The following is a 21,474-nucleotide window of genomic DNA, read 5'->3' on the forward strand; positions in this document are numbered from 1 at the left end:
AGGTGGCAACCGTATATAAGAGTTGTTTTTCTAGGATTTTCTCCTATCTGCATGGAAGCAGCCAATGGCAAAGGAGAATATCATCAGAAATGAATACATAGTTCTTGATGACTGCATTTTGTATTTGTTAAATTTGATATTGTAACCTACCAATCTTGATTTGAGTTGACCCTTTCTTTTTAATTTTCTGTATATTAGGCTTACTTTTTTTTTAAATAATGTATAGACAATTACAATGATCACAGCCCATTCTTATACTTATATTTTATTTGAGAACATGTTTTAAGAATTAAAAATGTGTTTTGTTCACTAGTTTCCGTTTTCCATGAAACTAGAGGTTTTTTTTTGTAAACTGAGCATGCAATAGTTGTGCATAACAACGGACAAATTCATTTTTTGCAAAGGTAAAAGGTCCAGAAAAATCCAGTCCAGAAAAAATATTTTTAGAACTCTTGTGCGATGTGGATTCTGATATGCTGGCTGAGCATCATGGGAAATGTAGTTCCAAAATCTCTGGGAGGGCCAAGTTTAAGGATGTCTGGTTAGGCAGTGCAAGAATTCTTTGCGCGTGAGATGATTGGATCTCTAATTAAAACCGGCTTTGTCTTATTTAAGGTCACAGAACATATTCATAGTATGCAATACAAATACTTCATCCACCTTAAATATAATACTCCATTCTCTGTGTTTTTGCAAATTTTCTTGTCTCACATAAGTAAGAGCATAGAACTAGATAAATAATAATGGTTATATTTTTCTGCACATTATATTAACTTTAAGCATGAAAACTTTGAAATATTTAGGTGTACCAGTAAATTTACAAGTTTTACTAAGTTTTCTAAAAGTAATTTCTGTAAAAGTTTACTTAAACTGCTAAATTAGATTAACAAATGGCTAGATTACGTGTTGTGCGTTAGGGTTAAAAAGCAGCGTTGGCCGGTCCCAACGCTGCTTTTTAACGCCCGCTGGTATTACGAGTCTTGCAGGTACAGGTGTACCGCTCACTTTTTTGGCCAGACCCGGAAATACTGCAAATCCACTTACGTCAATTGCATATCCTATTTTTTCAATGGGACTTTCATAGCGCCAGTATTACGAGTCTTCCAAAAAGTGAGCGGTAGACCCTCTCCTGTCAAGACTGGTACCGCATTTTAAAGTCAGTAGTTAATAGTTCTACACTACAACGCCGTAGCATAAAACTCTTAACTAAAGTGCTAAAAAGTACACTAACACCCATAAACTACCTATTAAACCCTAAACCGAGGCCCTCCCACATTGCAAATACTAAAATATTTTTTTTAACACCTAATCGGCCGAACCGGACATCGCCGCCACTATAATAAACATATTAACCCCTAAACCGCCGCACTCCCACATCGCAAACACTAGTTAAATATTATTAACCCCTAATCTGCCGACCCTAACATCACCGGCACCTACCTACATTTATTAACCCCTAATCTGCCGCCCCCAACGTCGCCGCCACTATAATAAAGTTATTAACCCCTAATCCTAAATATAACCCTAACACCCCCAACTTAAATATAATTAAAATAAATCTAAATAAAATTAATACAATTCACTAAATTATTCCTATTTAAAACTAAATACCTATAAAATAAACCCTAAGCTAGCTACAATATAACTAATAATTACATTGTAGCTATCTTAGGGTTTCTTTTTATTTTACAAGCAACTTTGTATTTATTTTAACTAGGTACAATAGCTATTAAATAGTTATTAACTATTTAATAACTTCCTAGTTAAAATAAAGACAACTTTACCTGTAAAATAAAACCTAAACTAAGTTACAATTACACCTAACACTACACTATAATTAAATTATTACCTAAACTAAATACAATTAATTACAATTTAAAAAAAATATCTGTAAAGTATGAAAAAAAACACTGTTACAGAAAATAATAAAATAATTACAAGATTTTTAAACTAATTACACCTACTCTAATCCCCCTAACAAATAAAAAAGCCCCCCAAAATAAAAAATGCCCTACCCTACACTAAATTACAAATAGCCCTTAAAAGGGCCTTTTGCGGGGCATTGCCCAAAAGTAATTAGCTATTTTACCTGTAAAAAACAACCAACCCTACCGAGCTAAATCCTATTGGCTGATTAGGGGTTAATAATATAATGCAGGTGTCGGCGATGTCTGGGGCGGCAGATTAGGGGTTAATAAGTGTAAGATTAGGGGTGTTTAGACTCGAGGTTCATGTTAGATTGTTAGGTGTAGACATTAAAAGTATTTCTCCATAGGAATCAAAGGGGCTGCGTTAGAAGCTGAATGCTGCTTTTTTGCAGGTGTTAGGTTTTTTTTTCAGCCGGCTCTCCCCCATTGATTCCTGTGGGGAAATCATGCACGAGCACGTTACACCAGCTCATCGCTGACTTAAGCAGCACTGGTATTGAGGTGAGATGTGGAGCTAAATTTTGCTCTTCAATCACTTTTTTGTGGTTAACGCCGGGTTTCTAAAAACCCGTAATACCAACGTTGTCTGCAAGTGAGCGGTGAGCTTAAACTGCTCGTTAGCACCGCACCCCTCCTAATGCAAAACTCGTAATCTAGGTGAGACTAACTTAGAATTTATTGACATATTCTTAAAGGGATAGAAAGGTCCAAAATGGAATGTGCATGGGTTCATTTCAAGTTTACAATATACTTCCATTAGCAAAAATGCTTCTAGTAAAAGTTATTATTGTTTCTCAGATGATCAGCAGTAGCTTGCCTGACACAAATTATATTTCAGAAGCAATACACACCACCAGGTCTCTGAGAAGGTATTTTGTTTGAATACTAGTGCACAGGCTCTCACAGGATATGTGCGTATGCTTCAGAAAACAGTAAACACTTTTATTAGAAGCATTTTTGGCAGGGGCGCATTTTGGCCTAGGCAAACAAGGCACTTGCCTAGGGCAGCAAATTGGAGGGGGGCAGCAGTTTTTTGTGGCTATATTTGTAAAAAGTTTACAGTTATTTTATAAGTATTATACAGGTATATAATGAGAGATTTTGCACAAGGAGGGGTGAATAATAAGAGACTGCCATGGAGCTTACTTTTTAGAGATAACTCTGAACCTTTCATGTATTGATTATTATTATTATTCTTTATTTATAAAGCGTCAACAGATTCCTCAGCGCTGCCCATGGGTACAAGGATAAAAGTACAATGGAGAAACAATTTTACAGACAAATACAGGGGGTATTGGGGGCCCTATTCCTGTGGGAACTTACAATCTAGATGGGTAGGAGGATGGGAAATAGGAGGTGGGGACTGCAAAGGTGAGAATGATATTAGTGAGGAGATAGATGAGGGCAACTGTTAGGTAAGTGAAGTTAATTTGTTAATGAGTCGGGTGATAAGCTTCCCTGAACAAAAAGGTCTTTAGGAAACATTTAAAGGAGGAGAGGTTAGGGGAGAGTCTGACAGCTCGAGGAAGTGCATTCCAGATGGTTGGTGCCGAACGAGAGAAGTCCTGTAGTCTAGAATGAGAGGAGGTGATGTAGAGGACGCAAGAAGCAGGTCATTGTTGGATCCTAGGGGGCGGGCTGGAGTATGTTCGTTGATGAGTGAGGACAGGTAGGGTGGGGCAGCATTGGAGAGGGCTTTGTAGGTCAGGGTTTTGAATTTAATTCTGCTGCGAATGGGGAGCTAGTGAAGGGACTCACAGAGAGGTACAGCAGAAACAGGGCGTTGAGAGAGGTGGAATAGCCTTGCAGATGCATTTAGGATGGATTGAAGGGGAGAGAGGCGGGAGAGAGGGAGGTCAGATAGTAAGTTATTACAGTAGTAATGTTGGGAATTTACCAGGGAGTGGATTAGCAGTTTAATACTTTCATCACTCAGAAACGGACGAATTTTGGAGATATTCCGTAGGTGGTTGCGGCAGGATGAAGAGAGTAATTGGAATGAAGGACAGATTCGAGTCAAGTGCAACTCAGAGGCAGCGGACTTGGGGTGATGGGGAGATAGTGGTGCCGCCAACAGTGATGGAAAAATTAGAAACTGGAGTAGCATTGGAGGGGGGGATTAGAAGTAGTTTGGTCTTGGACATGTTTATTTTTAGGTGGTGAGAGGCCATCCACGAGTATATGCCAGATAAGCAGTCGCTGATGTGAGAATTGACAGAAGGAGAGAGTGCAGGGGTGGAAAGGTAGATCTGGGTATCATCAGCATAGAGGTGGTAGCTGAAGCCATAGCTGCTGATAAGTTTACCCAGTGACGAAGTGTAAATAGAGAAGAGTAGAGGACCCAGGACAGAGCATTGAGGTACTCCAACAGAGGCAATGGAGAGGAGGAGTCACCGGCAAAAGAGACGGAGAAGGATATTTACCTAGCTATTGCCTTCAGTTCTGTTGGCTTTTAGCACTTAGTATGGTGTTTGGGGAAGTATTGTATTAAGAAATCTGTGTTTGGAGTTTTTATATATATTGCAGCAATAGATAGATGTGTGTGTGCGTATGTGTATAACTGTGTGTGTGAACATTTACTTTGTAGAAGCCAAGAAAAAAAAATCCATATTACTCCCTGCCAAAAGATATTATGGTCAAAGAAGGTCAAAACCTTGGGGGTGGATGGGGAAGTAGGGGGGGCAACAGAATTTCTAGTGCCTAGGACAGCACAAAACCTAAATACACCACTGATTTTTGGTAATGGAAGTATATTACAGAAATGCTTCTATTTCAAATTGAAATGCACCTGAGCACATTTCATTTTTGACCTTTCTATTCCTTTAAGGAAGGTTCAGTCATAAAGTAAAAGGGAGATCTACAGTAAAATAACCTTAATGTGTGCTGATATAAGAACTCTTATAAATACTATTTTCATACTAGACTATTTGACTATTTTCAGTATGTTTGCACTCAGGAAGAAAAAATAATTGCACATATATTCATTTATCATAGATTTTCATTAAACAAAAGAGCTTGCTTTTTTTTTTCATAGACTAATAAAAATGTGGTTACCTCATTGCTTTTATGCCTGTTGACTTTTGCTTCTTCTTCCCATTGTAATTTTCCATCTGTTATAGATAAAAAGAAATTATTGTGTGAGGACAACCATGCAAAAAAAGAAATATTATTTATGGATCACAATCTCTAAACTTTCCACAAACGATGTACAACCCAATAACCAGAGCTTAATGCTGCTGCAAGTCCTTGTTATTGGATTAGTTTATACTAATCCAATAGCAAGGACTTGCAGCAGCAGCTGTTTAAAACCATTAACGTTTGCACTCGCTCAAAAAAATATGGTGCAAAAATATTACAATTACATCATACCTGGGGTAACAATTTTATGCAACCTGTTATATACTTTTCATCATTGCATGACTAAGGGGTTGTCTCCCGAAACGACGCCTGTTTGTTTGTCTATGTAACATATGAATAAAAGTTACTTTGCTGTCACCCATTTGCTCTTTTCTATGTCCTTTGATTAACCAATTAGAAGAATGGGAAGGTTTAGTGAGACTTCCCACCACAATTTTTATTAACCGTATAAATAGGAGAGAATACTAGATTAGGACCAGGCCATGTGCGAGAAAGAAGAACTAGATGCTGTAAGAGCCTAAAGCTTTATCATGCTAGGACAAAGATTAAGTCAGGGAGATACGTTTATTTTTCAAAGAGTACCTTGTGGTAGGTGACTGAGGATTTTAGTCATTGGAGAGAATTTTAGAAGGTCCCATTGTAATTTTTAAGGGTTTGTGCTAGTTTTGTTATGTAGGAGAGTTCCTTGGTTCCACATTATGGTGGTTTGCAATGCTGGCTTTTATAGAGGGATCACTTAGGTGTTGTGGGTCATGCAGGGGTGGTCATAGTGGGTGTGTGTTGGTTAGGAGAGGTCCATTGGGTATCATGCTTTGAGCTGGGGGTTATGTAGGGAAGAGTTTGCAGAATAGTTGGCTGTCTCTAAATAGCAGTGATTTAATTGTGATCTTGTCACAGAAATGAACCCAGATGCTCTACCAGTTTTTTGTCCTATGCCAGCACAATTCCAGAGACAAGAGTTTATAACACATTTTGAACAGATTATTTAAAGGAAAGCAAAATATTTAGGGCTAGAAGTGGTGCGCTAGTTGAAAGTAAAAAGTTAATGCATGAGTGAAATTTCGATGCACGATAACTTCACTACTTCGGATATTGCAACCACGTTAACTTCTTCTCCTCATAGACTTCTATTGGGCCTGCTTTAGAAAAACAACCAAACACTTATCACTCGCGCGCTCACCCGACACTGCATTAGACCAACAGCGCTAAAGCTGAAGGTTGTTATGAATACTTTACATTCCAATGTTCTTCACATAAAAGAAAATGTTCTTTTTATTTTTAAAACATAAATTATGCTTTCCTGATCATTTTCTTTTCTTCAGATAGAAAGAGTCCACAGCTGCATTCATTACTTCTGGGAATTTAGAACCTGACCACCAGGAGGAGGCAAAGACACCCCAGCCAAAGGCTTAAAGGGGCATTAAACCCAAACATTTTATTTCATTATTCAGATAGAGAAACAATTTTTTAAAAGTTTCCAATTTACTTATATTATCAAAAATGTTTCATTCATGTTATTCTTTGTTAAAGAGATACCTAGGTAGGTAGCGTGCACATGCCTGAAGCACTAGAGGAAATAGTGCTGCCATCTAGTGCTACTGCTAATGTATAACATTGTGGCAAAACTGCTGCCATATAGTGCTGCAGACACGTGCACACTCTTGAGCTTACATTTCTGCTTTTCAAATAAGGATAACAAGAAACAAAGAAAATATGATAATAGAAGTAAATTGGAAAGTTGTTTAAAATTTTATGTTCTATCTAAATCTTGAGAAAAAAAAATTGGGTTTTATGTCCCTTTAAATACTTCTCCCAATTCCTTCATCCCCCAGTCATTCTGCAGAGGAACAAGGAACAGTAGAAGAAACATCAGGGTGAAAAGGTGCCAGAAGGACAAAAATAACAGACGCCCCACAGAAAAAATACGGACGAGGAGCTGTGGACTCTTTCCATCTGAAGAAAAGAAAATTATCAGGTAAGCATAATTTAAGTTTTTCTTCATAAATGGAAAGAGTCCACAGCTGCATTCATTACTTTTGGGAAAACAATACCCAAGCTATAGAGGACACTGAATGCAAAAATGGGAGGGTACACGAGGCGGCCCATTCTGAGGGCACCAGGCCGGAAAACCCCTACCCAACAAAATCCTGCTTCGTCCGAAGCTGAGAACAACTTTGAAAAAAAGGAAACGGCCCAAGGACACTGACCCGCAGATAGTCCACAGCCTTGCTAGAGATCACAGGAAATAGACTCGACTGAATCAACAGCCTCCAAGAGACACACCGTCCCCAGCAGTCGGTCTCCAAACAACACACCCCTTACTAAAGAAAGGGAACAAGCTACCGAATTCTTCCACAAAGAAGAAAAGCATGGAGAAACTTGCAACCCTCGGTTTGCTACAGTGCAGAGTATCCACAGTGCATTAGTATGCTAAGCTAGCTTCCAGCTAGCATAAGGAACTCCAGAAAAATACCCTAAAAAGGGCACAATGAGTCCTAAATAAGAGTACATCATAAAATATTTGTTTTGGGAATGGAATGAGATGTGTATCCTTTTCTGTTTTTTGGACAAATTTTGTACTTTATAATTTTGTACCTTATATCTTTTCAACATTGATGCTGTATTTTTTGTTATGTCTTTTCTTTGTGCCACAAATGTCTAATAAAAAAGAAAGATTAAAAAAAAAAAAAAAAACACAGAGCAAAAACCCGAGAAACCGGGTCAGGCTAACAGAGACCCAACCAGTGTTATAGAAACAAGGGGAGGCAAAGCCCACACCACAGAAATACAGAAACCACGTTATAAGGCCGGGAGTCTGAAACAGAGAGAAGATCTTCCCTTAACACAGTGCAACCACACTCTAGAAAGCAACTGAAGACAAAGGTCCCCAAGTCGCAAAAAGGTATCTCAGAATACTGAAATATTCAGAAAGAAACCTCGTGCAGCAAGCTCAGATAGGTCTGACGAACAACACCTGAAGAAAAAACATTGCACGCTACAGTCATCTAAAAATGACTCTGAAAATTGAATACTTGCAGCGGATAACGTCGCAGGCTATCTAAGAGCCGCCAGTCCTTCCCACAAATCTTGAATGTGGAGTAGGAGAAACCTCAAAAAGGCTTACTTACCTCGAATGCTCCGAGGACGAAATAGCAGAGCACAGGGGTTTGTGCATTGGTAACAGGGCTGTGCACTTTTAACAATAGCATATGTTCACATTTTCAAAGTGAACATTTTATAAGTGAGGCATTAATTTTTAAGAATTATACAAGAATTACACTCAATACTCTCCACACTGCTGGCTACTAACTATCAAACTGCCTACTGACATCTGCTAAGGAATGCTGAGTTAACCTACTGTCTCTTCTGCTTTCAGGTACGTGAACTCAGGCCCTGCACTGAAATCTTGCTATCACCTGCTTTTCTGTCATTTTACAACAAATCCCTCTTTTTGGTACGTGAACTCAGGCCCTGCACTGAAATCTTGCTATCACCTGCTTTTCTGTCATTTTACAACAAATCCCTCTTTTTGGTACGTGAACTCAGGCCCTGCACTGAAATCTTGCTATCACCTGCTTTTCTGTCATTTTACAACAAATCCCTCTTTTTGGTACGTGAACTCAGGCCCTGCACTGAAATCTTGCTATCACCTGCTTTTCTGTCATTTTACAACAAATCCCTCTTTTTGGTACGTGAACTCAGGCCCTGCACTGAAATCTTGCTATCACCTGCTTTTCTGTCATTTTACAACAAATCCCTCTTTTTGGTACGTGAACTCAGGCCCTGCACTGAAATCTTGCTATCACCTGCTTTTCTGTCATTTTACAACAAATCCCTCTTTTTGGTACGTGAACTCAGGCCCTGCACTGAAATCTTGCTATCACCTGCTTTTCTGTCATTTTACAACAAATCCCTCTTTTTGGTACGTGAACTCAGGCCCTGCACTGAAATCTTGCTATCACCTGCTTTTCTGTCATTTTACAACAAATCCCTCTTTTTGGTACGTGAACTCAGGCCCTGCACTGAAATCTTGCTATCACCTGCTTTTCTGTCATTTTACAACAAATCCCTCTGTGTGTGTGTGTGTGTGTATATATATATATATATATATTGAGCAATTGAATTTAGTCTGTTAAAATTAAGTCCTGCATTTTTTGTAATGATTTTTCCCAATGTCTCAATTCTAATGTCTAGTTAATTGCCATGTGATGCTCACTCCTTATCAATACTTGCTATAACTCTAAAATTTATAGTTTTCTTATGTCACAGTTTTAACCCCCTCCAAATTTTATTGTCTGTTTACTTAACTCATCTCACCCTGACCAGATTCTAACATTCCAATTGGCCTTACCAACTGTCTTTGATTAGCAATTAAGTAAATTTAGTGGACTCAGCTGACTGCCCTACCTGTATATATTTCAGACTAGCTTGGGGAAGTGCATTGCACAGGGGTTTGTGCATTGGTAACAGGGCTGTGCACTTTTAACAATAGCATATGTTCACATTTTCCAAGTGAACATTTTATAAGTGAGGCATTAATTTTTAAGAATTATACAAGAATTGAACAAGGATTGGGCAAGGGGCAAGACACAAGGCAAGTACTCTTGTAATACTATGTTTTTTGTATCTCATTGTATCCTTTTGCAAGTGCTGCTGTAACACTGTGTCTTATGTGTTTACTTGGCTCCCACTTTCATAATAATGCTCAATATCTTCATATTCCTTTTTGCTACCTCTTGTCTCTATAACAAACTACATTACTCACTTACTCCTTCTCCCTCTCCACCTGCACTGTTCATTAGCCCATCTCTCTTATACTCACCTTACTTTTGTACTCATGAACTCTACTTATTCCTAAATACTCTCTCTCCCCCCTGCACTTCAGTTAAACAACAGTCTCATTACTGCAAATCTGCTTCTCATCTCATGTCACTCTCCCTCTTGCTCATACTAGCTGCTGGCGACATCTCCCCTAATCCTGGTCCCTCACAACCTCCTAACCTTTCACATCCTTGTGTGCCTTTCAATAGACTTCATAAACTAAACTCTGGTAACCTTAATCGCATTCCTCTTACATCTAAAAACCCCTCCCCCTTCACTTGTGCACTCTGGAACTCTCGCTCTGTTTGCAACAAGCTAACTTCTATCCATGATCTCTTTATCTCCCACTCTCTTAACCTTCTGGCTCTTACAGAAACCTGGCTCTCTACTTCAGACACAGCATCCATTGCTGCACTGTCACATGGGGGTCTCCATTTCAGCCACACTCCTAGGTCTGGCAATAGACAAGGAGGTGGTGTCGGTATTTTACTTTCCTCTCGTTGCACCTTCCAACAAATTCTCTTCACTCACATTTTCTTCATTTGAAGCACACATGATTCGGTTATTCTCTCCCCTCTCTATACGTGTTGCAGTCATATACCGCCCCCCCTGGCTCCCCAACTCAATTTTTAGATCACTTTGCTGCCTGGCTTCCTTATTTCCTTTCCTCAGACACCCCTGCCCTCATTCTTGGCGACTTCAACATCCCCCTTAACAATCCCACTGCGTCATCTGCTAAACAACTTCTGCAACTCACTTCCTCTTTCGGTCTGTCACAATGGACTGATTCTCCCACTCACAAAGACGGTCACTCCCTTGACCTGATCTTTAGCTATCGATGCACTCTCTCAAACTTCTCAAACTCCCCTTTTCCTCTTTCTGACCACCATCTCCTTACCTGCAACATATCATCCCTTCCTACAACTCTCCCACCTTCTACTCCTCACACCAAACTTCACAGAAGCATTAGGTCTTTAGATAAGCAACAACTTGCTAATTCCCTTCAACCGCTCTTCTCATCCTTCTCCTCCTTTTCCTGCCCTGAACAATCTATCTGCCACTATAATTCCACCCTTATATCCGTCCTTGACAATCTCGCCCCTCTTACCACTGCTAGGAAATCACACACTCATCCCCAGCCCTGGCATACTCCTCTGACACGGTACCTACGCAGATGTTCCCGTACTGCTGAACGGCATTGGAGAAAATCACGGAGTTCAGCTGATTTTCTTCATTACAAATTCATCTTGAACTCCTACTACTCTGCCCTTAATCTCCACAAGCAACACTACTTCTCTACTCTTATCTCTAATCTTTCTTCAAACCCAAAACGTCTGTTCTCCACTTTCAATACTCTCCTCCGCCCTCCCCCACTTCCTAATACAACTTCTCTGTCAGCTCAAGACTTTGCCAGTCACTTCATTAACAAAATTGATTCCATCAGACATGAAATCAGCTCTCAACACAATTCCATTCTCTCCCCCCTCAAATACTCTCACTCAACCACAACCCTCATAACCTGAAACTTAGTTCATTCTCCCCTGTTACTGAGGACGAAGTTTCAGCACTTATACTGCGCTCTCACCTCACTACCTGTCCCCTTGACCCTATCCCCTCACAGCTGCTCCCCTCTCTCTCTGCTACCCTTACCCCTATACTAACACACATTTTCAACCTCTCCCTCAGCACTGGTACATTTCCCTCATCAATGAAACATGCACTGGTCACACCTATCCTCAAAAAACCTTCCCTTGATCCTACCTCCCCATCCAACTACCGCCCAATTTCCCTCCTCCCTCTTGCTTCAAAGCTTCTCGAAAAACTAGTATATGCACGCCTATCCCATTTCCTTACGTTAAACTCCCTTCTTGACCCGCTGCAATCTGGATTTCGTCCCTATCACTCCACAGAGACAGCTATTGTTAAAGTCACCAATGACCTACTTACAGCTAAATCAAAAGGCCACTTCTCTCTGCTTATCCTCCTTGATCTGTCCGCAGCCTTTGACACTGTCGACCACCCTCTTTTGCTCCAAACCCTCCAATCCTTCGGTATCTGTGACACAGCCCTTTCGTGGCTCTCCTCCTACCTGTCAAACCGTACCTTCAGTGTAGCCTTCTCTGGGGCCTCCTCTGCCCCGTCATCACTTTCTGTCGGAGTACCGCAAGGCTCTGTCCTCGGCCCCCTTCTCTTCTCAATCTATACGTCATCACTAGGTTCCCTTATTAAGTCCCACGGTTTCCAATATCATTTGTATGCCGATGACACCCAAATCTACTTCTCTGCACCAGAACTATCTCCTTCCTTGCTAACCCATATCACTAACTGTCTTTCTCACATCTCTTCCTGGATGTCCTCTCACTACCTCAAGCTAAATCTCTCCAAAACTGAACTCCTCATTTTCCCCCCTTCTTCCAAAATCTCCACCCCCAATATCTCTATAACTGTCGACAACTCCATCATTCAACCTACCCCGCATGCCCGATGTCTCGGGGTCACATTTGACTCAGATCTTTCCTTCACTCCTCACATTCAGTCCTTGGCTACAGCCTGCCGCTTCCACCTTAAAAACATCTCTAAAATTAGACACTTCCTTACACAAGACACAACTAAGATTTTAATCCACTCTCTCATTCTTTCCCGCCTTGATTACTGCAACTCTGTCCTCTCTGGTCTCCCCACCTGCCGCCTAGCTCCTTTACAATCCATAATGAATGCCTCTGCCAGACTCATCTTCCTTACACGTCGCTCTTCATCTGCTGCGCCTCTCTGCCATTCCCTTCACTGGCTTCCTCTTGCCTCTAGGATCAAACACAAAACTCTCACTCTTACATACAAAGCCCTCAACTGCACTGCTCCCCCCTACATCTCAGACCTTGTCTCCAGATACTCTCCCTCCCGTCCCCTTCGCTCTGCTCATGACCTCCTACTCTCCTCCTCTCTTGTCACCTCATCACACTCCCGTTTACAGGACTTCTCCAGACTGGCTCCCATCTTGTGGAACTCTCTGCCTCGCTCCACAAGACTCTCTTCTAGTTTTAAAAGCTTCAAGTGCTCCTTAAAGACTCTACTGTTCAGGGACGCATACAACCTACGCTAATCTTTCCTAATACCAGTTCCTCTCCTCCAATGCAATCCCCTGAACCCTCTTAGCATGTAAGCCTAAAAGTCCAGCTGTTTGTAGATCACCTTCTTAAGAGCTGACTACAACAGTGCAACTCTTGGCAGGGCCCTCTACCCTATAATTGTTTTGTTGTACTCCCCCTTTGTTTATAGCGCTGCGGAATCTGTTGGCGCTCTACAAATAACCGATAATAATAATAACAGATCACAGATCCTGCTCCAACACCAGACCAGCCCAAGCGACAGAGATGTCTGATAGACAGGGGAACAGAAGACCCTAACCACAAGCCCCCAGGGAATGGAAGAAAAAAGGGGGGACTCACCCACCCCAACAATGGTGCCAATGTAATCCGCTGCTCCAAAATAAGGCACTCCCAAGGAGAGCCCCCTAGGACCTGGAACAGAGAAAAGTGCAATAGATCCATAGGAAGACCTGTTACAACTCTTCTAGACAGTCTCTACATAGAGAGACCAATTTCTGACAGGTGGAACAGAGCCCACAGAGCAGCAGACGCTGCCCCTTACAGAAATATGCCACCTGATCCAACCTCCTACACACAGGGCAAGGACCCTCCAGAGAGAGGAAACCCCACCTCATAATGAAGATAAACAATCCCCTCCACAGGACACAGATAAGAACAGCGTACATGTCCACAAGACATGAAGCCATAGTATGATCAAAACATGGGCCAAATAAAAAAATCATCCAGATACCAGAGCACACTCCATCCGAAGGACAAGTCAGGCCTTAAAGTTTATAACCAGTACCGAAGGTGGATGAGAACTCTGGCCTACCTGCTTGTAAGATCAATGAGCTAGCCCCTATGTCGCAACATAGGGTCCCTAAAAAAAACTGGATGGTCCTGAACCTCCAGACCCGGGACCCAGAATCGTCCTAGAATGAACAACACCTTCAGGGAACACAAGATACCCGTCTGAAGCAATCAGACCTCACAGGAGATGAGAACCGGAGAACTGGGAAACCCGGAGAACGGGTAGAGGACTCAGTCGTAATTTCCAAATCAAAGGGAAGAGAACACCCTTAGCCGGAGGTCAACACCCCCCAGCAAGGTACTAGGCTGCAACAAAGTCACACAATTTCTCTAGAGCCCAATGGCCCCAAGGGCAGCACTAAGGCAAATGAAAACGAGAACAGAGTCACCCGAAAGAGAGTAGAAGAAAAGCTAGTCTCCATAATCCTTTCAGATTAACGTTCCAGAGGACCACACCCAAGAGAGAAGAATGCAAAGCATACCGAACCCAGGCAGAAAAACATCCCCTAAACAAAAAGTTTGGAAAAAGAGACAACACCTCCTATCGCCTCTGATATTGAGACGACTAACTCCCAAAGGAAGACTGAGCCTCACAACCTTCACTTCCTAATTAAGCGGCCAAAGCCGCCACAAAAACCGGACGAAGTCCAGAAAGTCTCCACCCAAAGAAAGAGAACCTCTAAAATGAATAAGTCCTAATAGGACACTTCCAAAGAGACCATGAAAGTCAAAACCGTAAGAACGGTGGTATGAAGGACCTAAATCCTACAAGCATCCAACCCACAACAGGAAGAAACACTCTAGTTCCTGAAAAATTCGGAAACGACTAAACATGTCGCTGCGGATCTCAATGGAGTCCCGGCCCACTAGATTTAAAGGTGAATGAGGACGGAACCAATCCCCCATGCCACTAAGCAACCACGGACCCTCAAGTCCTCTTGGATTCTAGTTGAAGCTTGTAAAACAAGACAATCACACAATCATATTGTAATCACTCAAAGACAGGAGGATTTGTACCCAGTCAGGACCAACCTAAAACCAGGGGCCCCAGCACTGTCAAGGCCACATAGAGTCTCCCCCGATGATGGAGGCATAAAGAACAGTCAGACAGACTTTTGTAAGCAGAGCAAACAAAATCGTGAGTATCAATTCCAGAGAGGAAAGTTCCTGAAGGAAACATCACACCTCAACATGAGCTTTAAACCAAATAAAAATCTGGATGAAAATAAAAGATAAGCCAACTGGTAGGTTATCGCCCAGGAAGAACGGACAGACCCGCAGGACCAGCCCAACAGGGGACCGAGACTTCCAAACTCAGAACTGGAAATGGATACACATATAACAAAGACTATAAGAAGATTACTTCATCCCCTTATGTCTATGTATGCAAGTCAGTCGAAGAGTAAGACTTAGAATCCCCAGACCCATTAAGAGTGGGATCCTCCAGCAACTCCAAAAACGTGCCTTAGTAGGACACGAAGGCATAGTAAGAGTTGATGGTAGGGAACTTGTCTCGTGAGAAATAGAATCCCCAGAGATGAATGGCTCAGTGGGCACCCGATTCCCCGATCATCTAAAATGGCATTCGGAACATAACTGATGGGCATGTATCATCTGGGACAATTCATATTCTTCACAAGAAGTAGAGTCTGAATCAGAGACATCTGTCTCCAAGAATCCTCTATAACTGGGACACTGCCGCCTCCAGAGAACAGACACCAGCGGACCAGGATTTCTCCATCACCACACGGTCAGGAAAACGGAAATGGGGTCACAAGGTAAACCGCGCAGTCCATGCAAAAGCTCGCCCGACCGTAAAGGTCGCGTCACTAGACATAGGCCGTTATGTTCTAAAATAGCCATGAGCTGAAGCAACACTACGCAGTAGCTGACAGAATCACATAACAAACATGATTATAAATCCACTTGTTCAATAATCCCCCTCAGGAGATATTAACCCTTGATTCCAAGATACAAAAAGGAGCCTCACTGAGACCCTATGTTAAAGTTATCCCCGAAAGGTTGTCGGATAAACAGTTGAAATTACAATACATCCATGATGAAAGTAAAATGAAATGATCTTACCGGAATCTACACCATGGAACAGGAACACGGCCCTTCAAGTGTGACAGATAGTAGCGTCACCTCTGCCATGGACTTGAGAGAAAAAAGCAGGCAGCGAAACTCGTCAACGCTGATTTCTTGTGGAGCTGTTAATATGAGTCGGGATGGTTTTGCAGAAAGACTCTTCCTGCATCTCCGGACTCTAACTATATATGTGATTATGTTTTGTAAAATATATATCTATACCTATATATATACATATATATATATATATATATATATATATAACACACACACACATATACTGTACATACACACAGATATATATATATATATATATATATATATATTTAAAAGTAAAAAGAACATTTCCTTCTAAGTAAAGAACATTGGAATATAAAGTATTTATATTCAAAACATAATAAAACACACACAAAAGTGTATATATATTTGCATATATGTACTGTATATACGTGTTTATGTGTGTGTGTATATATATATATATATATATATATATATATATAAACACATAAATACACACATATATATATATATATATATATATATATATATATATATATATATATATATATATATATATCCATTAATGATTTAGCTCAATTTAAGCTTTTCAATACAAACAATCACAAGCAGTGCAATACCATAGAAACCCACTCCCCCATTCACTGATACATTTCTGCCATCTAGTGGAAATAAATGAATACTGCAAACTTTGCTCATTCTTGGATACTTCCTTTTCATTTTTTCTCACTAGGAGAAATACAGTTTTATGTGATTATTAAAAATCTGGGTAATAACAAACACAATTTCAAAGTTATATAGAAAATAACCCATATAACCTATTACTTCACACCTGGAAAACTTATAATTTTAGCTCCTTATAGTTTTTTTTTACCCTTATAATTTGTAATCCTTATAGTTTTTATCCTTATAGTTTTTATTAAAAAAAAAAAAAAAAAAAACATGAAAGAGATAAGTATGTACTTAGACCCCTCAGGTAGACTATGTTAAATTTAAAGATCCATTTTAGCCTCCCTTTGTAACAACTGTTTTTTTTATTCAACATGCAGCCCGAGCTATGCCAACATTTTTATGCATTCTTATGAACAGAGGCATATTTCACTAATCCTATGTTTAGACAGTATGGCAGGAAATACAGTAGGTTCATAGACAATGTTTTTCCTCTGGTATGGAGGTGAGAATACTCTAGCAGAATTTATGGAGGGGTTTAACAACCTTCCAAGCCCAATCAAATTTGTGCCCAAATGGGACCCTGAGAGAATTGAATTTGTCAACAAAGAAAAAGGTAGAATTGAGACTAGAGTTTATAAAACACCAACTGACAGGAACACCTTAATCAGGTATGAGAGTTTTCACTCAAAACATCTATTGAAGTCCATGCAGAGAGCCAAGATGTTAAGGACAATGAGATTTGAGAAGATTAAGGCAGCAATTGAATATATGGGGGACAGGTTCTGTCATAGGGGATACCCCAATAAGAACTTAGAAGAAGGTAAAGAACAACTCATAATGAGTAAGGAACCCTGTAAACAAGTAAAGAATGAAAACACATTATTTTATGTCACTGATTGCACTACTGATAGCTGGAAACTGTGTAAGGCAGTATCTGACATTTGGAGAATTCTTCAGGGTGATGATAGGCTGACCTCCTTTGTGAGAGAGGTCACCATCTTATCTTATAGAATGGAATGCTCTATTAAGGATATGTCAGTTCAGGCAAACCCCACTGAAAAGTATGAAAGGCAAGTGAAGCACTTCTTGCAGAAAAAGCCAGGAGTATATAGATGGCATGGATGTGTGACATGTGATAACCTGATTTTGGGTGACACATTCACACATAGCCATACAGGAAAAAGTTATCAAATCAAATATCCGAATTGTGAGTCCAAATATGTGATCTATAATAAGACAAGCAATAGAGAAGGGAGAGTCAGACCAACCAGTTGCCAAACATTTCCTTGAACAAAATCATTCTGTGTCAAGCATGAGATGCTGTCCCATAGATCATGTTTCACCTTTAAAAAGAGGGGGTGAGCAATAAAATCTGCTGTTACAAAGGGAGGCTAAATGGATCTCTGAACTGTACAGTCTACCTGAGGGGTTTAAATACTTTTTTTTATCTCTTTCATGTTTTCTTTGAAATAAAAACTATACAAATAAAAACTATAAGGGTAAAAATAACTATAAGGAGCTAACATTATAACTATACCAGGTGTGAGGTAATAGGTTATATGAGTTATTTTCTGTATAACTTAGATGGTCTTTTGAAATTGTGTTTGTTATTACCCAGATTTTTAATAATCATATGATACTTTATTTCTCCTAGTAAGAAAAAATGAAAATGAATTATCCAGGAAGGAGCAATGTTTGCAGTATTCATTTATTTCCACTAGATGGCAGAAATGTAATGTATCAGTGAATGGGGGAGTGGGTTCTTAGGGTATAAGTATTTTACTCTTTGTGATTGTTTGTAACCTTGACAAAGGCCCATGTAAGGGCCGAAACGTTAGACATAATAAATGTATTGAAAAGCTTAACATGAACTGAGTCATTTATGGATATATGATCAAGATTTGACTAAGGCTCTAGCAAGTCTTTTTAGAGTGCTGATCCTATATGGATGGATGTGTGTATATATATATATATATATATCACTTTTAACCCTTAAAAAAATATTAATATATGTGTGTGTAATAGTTTATTTTAATGTGTTTGTAATATGTATTGTGCAATGCTAGGTACACTTTAGGTGGGCTATTACTTTGAGCACAAATTTTGTTTGCGCTTGAGTGAAATAGTTTACTTTCAACTTGTAATATGTGCACTAGCTAGCGTGGTCATGAAATTGCTTATCGCATCCGGTGCTAACATTGGCATGCCGCCTGTAATCTAACCCTTAGTTATTAGTCTGCCCTAGGCCCATCCAGACCCCTCACTCTTTCTTTCAATTGTACCATTTCTTTTCACAGTCTCTCTTTTTTATTCTCTCACACTCTTTCAATTGTTTCTTTCATTCATATATCTTGACCACAACCGTACTATTGTGATAATGCTGCTGCTGCTATCATTCATGAATTACAATTTGGACAGAGAGTAGCGGTGTTTAGTTTTCTTTACTGCCCTAGGCACTGGGGAATATTTTGCATTTAGCCACCAATCAGCAAACGCTACCCAGGTGCTAAACCTAAAATGGACCGGCTCCTAAGATTACATTCCTGCTTTAAAGAATTTTATAAAGTCAAACTTTGGCTTGAGAGCAGTGTATCTAGCTATACATGGTTATGGGTGTGAATGAGATACATACATTGTAATGTAATGCTAAAAGGAAACCTCAAAGATTTTGCGTGATTTCTCTCCATGCTAGCAAGTTTTGATTATCAAGTCCCATGTGAGAAATAATTGTTGCAAAAGATAAAAATGCAAGTTTATTTGTCATGGGTCTGTGTTGAACATAGTGCCAGATTACCTGAATAAAGAGATTGTTACCTGCAATGGATGTTCTAAATATTAACTTGTATAAGAACACCTACATTTACAATTGTATGTACTGTGATAATAACTATTTGGATAATGGAGTTGTAATTATAGTCTTTCGCTGTTAAATGAAGTCAGTGTTTGGCTATGTATTTTTAGTCTCACGAACACTCTACAGTATGTTACAATCAATCTTTGGATTGTACACACATGCATTAGGTACCAAACTTTCATTAAACAATCAAAGTGAGGAAACTAGGTTGGATTCTGCATAATAAGCTTCTCTTTGTATTCCCTAAAGGGTATTTAGCATATAATTTGTCTTATGTAGTGTAGCCCTGCTGAGGATACAGTGCATATTCAATTTAGTCATATTTTTGGCAGTGAATTCCTTTGCAGCGTTTGCCAAGTTTACCAAGCTTCTAGCAAGTGTTGAGATTTTCCAGACACATCAAAGTTGAAAAAAATATTTACGATTAAAAGTGAAAATAGTTTTAAAACTGATGTTTCATTTGTGTTAGCCGCTTATGGCATGATTATGGATTAGGAATGCATTTAGTATCCATTAATGCTTTTCGATCCTTTCACAATTAATCAGGACTAATGACTGCATGCAAGTACAGATTGATTTGCACTGAAGCATCGTATCTTACCTGATCCCTTCTCAAGGAAGATGACTTTAGAGTCAGGAAGAAAATTGGACCCACACAGCAGCAGTTCTTCCTGCCCATTAACTGTGCAGGCGCTGAGACTGTAATTTTCCACGTGGGGGAGCTCTTGAGCTGATCGTTGAGCTGAGACAGTGGGTAAAAAAATTAAAAAACAAAACAAAATTGCTGTTTATTTATGTAACAGTAGTCTAACCCTACGTTGTCTCTAAATTTGTATGTAATACTCAGCATTTTATCTTTTGGTAGTTCATTGTTAACTTTGGATATTTCACTTCAAGACCATATTGTTTGCATGTTTCCAGGTGTGATCCTGGAAAAAGTCTGGTTGTGTCTCATCTGATTATCTTATATACAGTAGTCCCCCGTATCCCCGGGTGATCCATTCTAAGACCTATCACAGATAGACAAAACTGCAGATAGTAGCTATATATATATATATATATATATATGTAATTTGTCGTATGTAATTCAGAAAATATTAAATATTATGGCCCCAAGTTATCAAGGTCTGTCGGACCTGATCCGACATTGCGGATCAGGTCCGACAGACCTTGCTGAATACGGCGAGCAATACTCTCGCCGTATTCAGCATTGCACCAGCAGCTCACAGACTCGCAGCCGCCAGCAGGGGGGTGTCAATCAACCCGATCGAGTTTATTTCCGGCGATGTCTGTCCGCCTGCTCAGAGCAGGCCGACAGGTTATGGAGCAACAGTCTTTGTGACCGCTGCTTTATAACTGCCTGCAGGCTCACCAGAAAAACAGGGCATCAAGCACCATACGGAGCTTGATAAATATGCCCCTATATGTGTAATGAAATTCAAACACCACAATCATTTAAGCCAATTTTATAGGCCCAGATTACGAGTTTGTGCGTGAAAAATGGGTTTATTGCGGGGGTTTGCGCTCGTTGGACTTACTGCTCATTTTACGAGTTGAAAATAAACGCGGCCACTTGAGCGCAATTGCAATTACGCTAGAATGATTACAGTGACTCTGGTTAACTGTTGTGCAAAAGTAAAATATTGCACAAAACACATAAAAAATACATTGCAAAGTACACTTACACTCATAATAACAACACTATCTAATAAAAAGTATATAGAAATATTGCACACAGAAATTATAAGGGCTCAAAGACAGGAGGTCAGGTAAATGACTTTAACATAGAGATCAGGGGCGTATTATGGCCTAGGCCAACAAGGCCTGTGCCTAGGGTGGCAAATTTGGGAGGGATGGCAGATTTGGGTAGATTTGAAATATTGCTTAATTATCCCAAGCTCGCTCTTTGTTTAATCATTCTCGCGACTGGCCTAAAGCGATCTGGAGGTGAAGCGATCAATTAAGAGATTAGAAGCAATTCAGCATGGGACGCATCTTCATGTAAAAAGCGCCCTCTACTGAAACCAATGGTTTTTATTAGTAGTGGCGCTGCAGCAAA

General features: G+C 40.0%; 1 protein-coding gene across 1 annotated transcript in view; it reads right to left on the reverse strand.

Annotated features, from left to right (window-relative positions):
• NFATC4 (nuclear factor of activated T cells 4) overlaps positions 1-21,474 on the reverse strand; it is a 187,696-nt gene that overhangs the window by 19,231 nt on the left and 146,991 nt on the right. The window contains exons 6-7 of the mRNA XM_053702270.1: positions 20,017-20,157; positions 4,983-5,038 (exon numbers count right to left, since the gene is read on the reverse strand). Coding sequence (XP_053558245.1) covers positions 4,983-5,038; positions 20,017-20,157 — 197 coding nt within the window. The remainder of the gene's footprint in view (positions 1-4,982; positions 5,039-20,016; positions 20,158-21,474) is intronic.

Source organism: Bombina bombina, chromosome 2, assembly GCF_027579735.1.
Source record: "Bombina bombina isolate aBomBom1 chromosome 2, aBomBom1.pri, whole genome shotgun sequence".
NCBI lineage: Eukaryota > Metazoa > Chordata > Amphibia > Anura > Bombinatoridae > Bombina > Bombina bombina.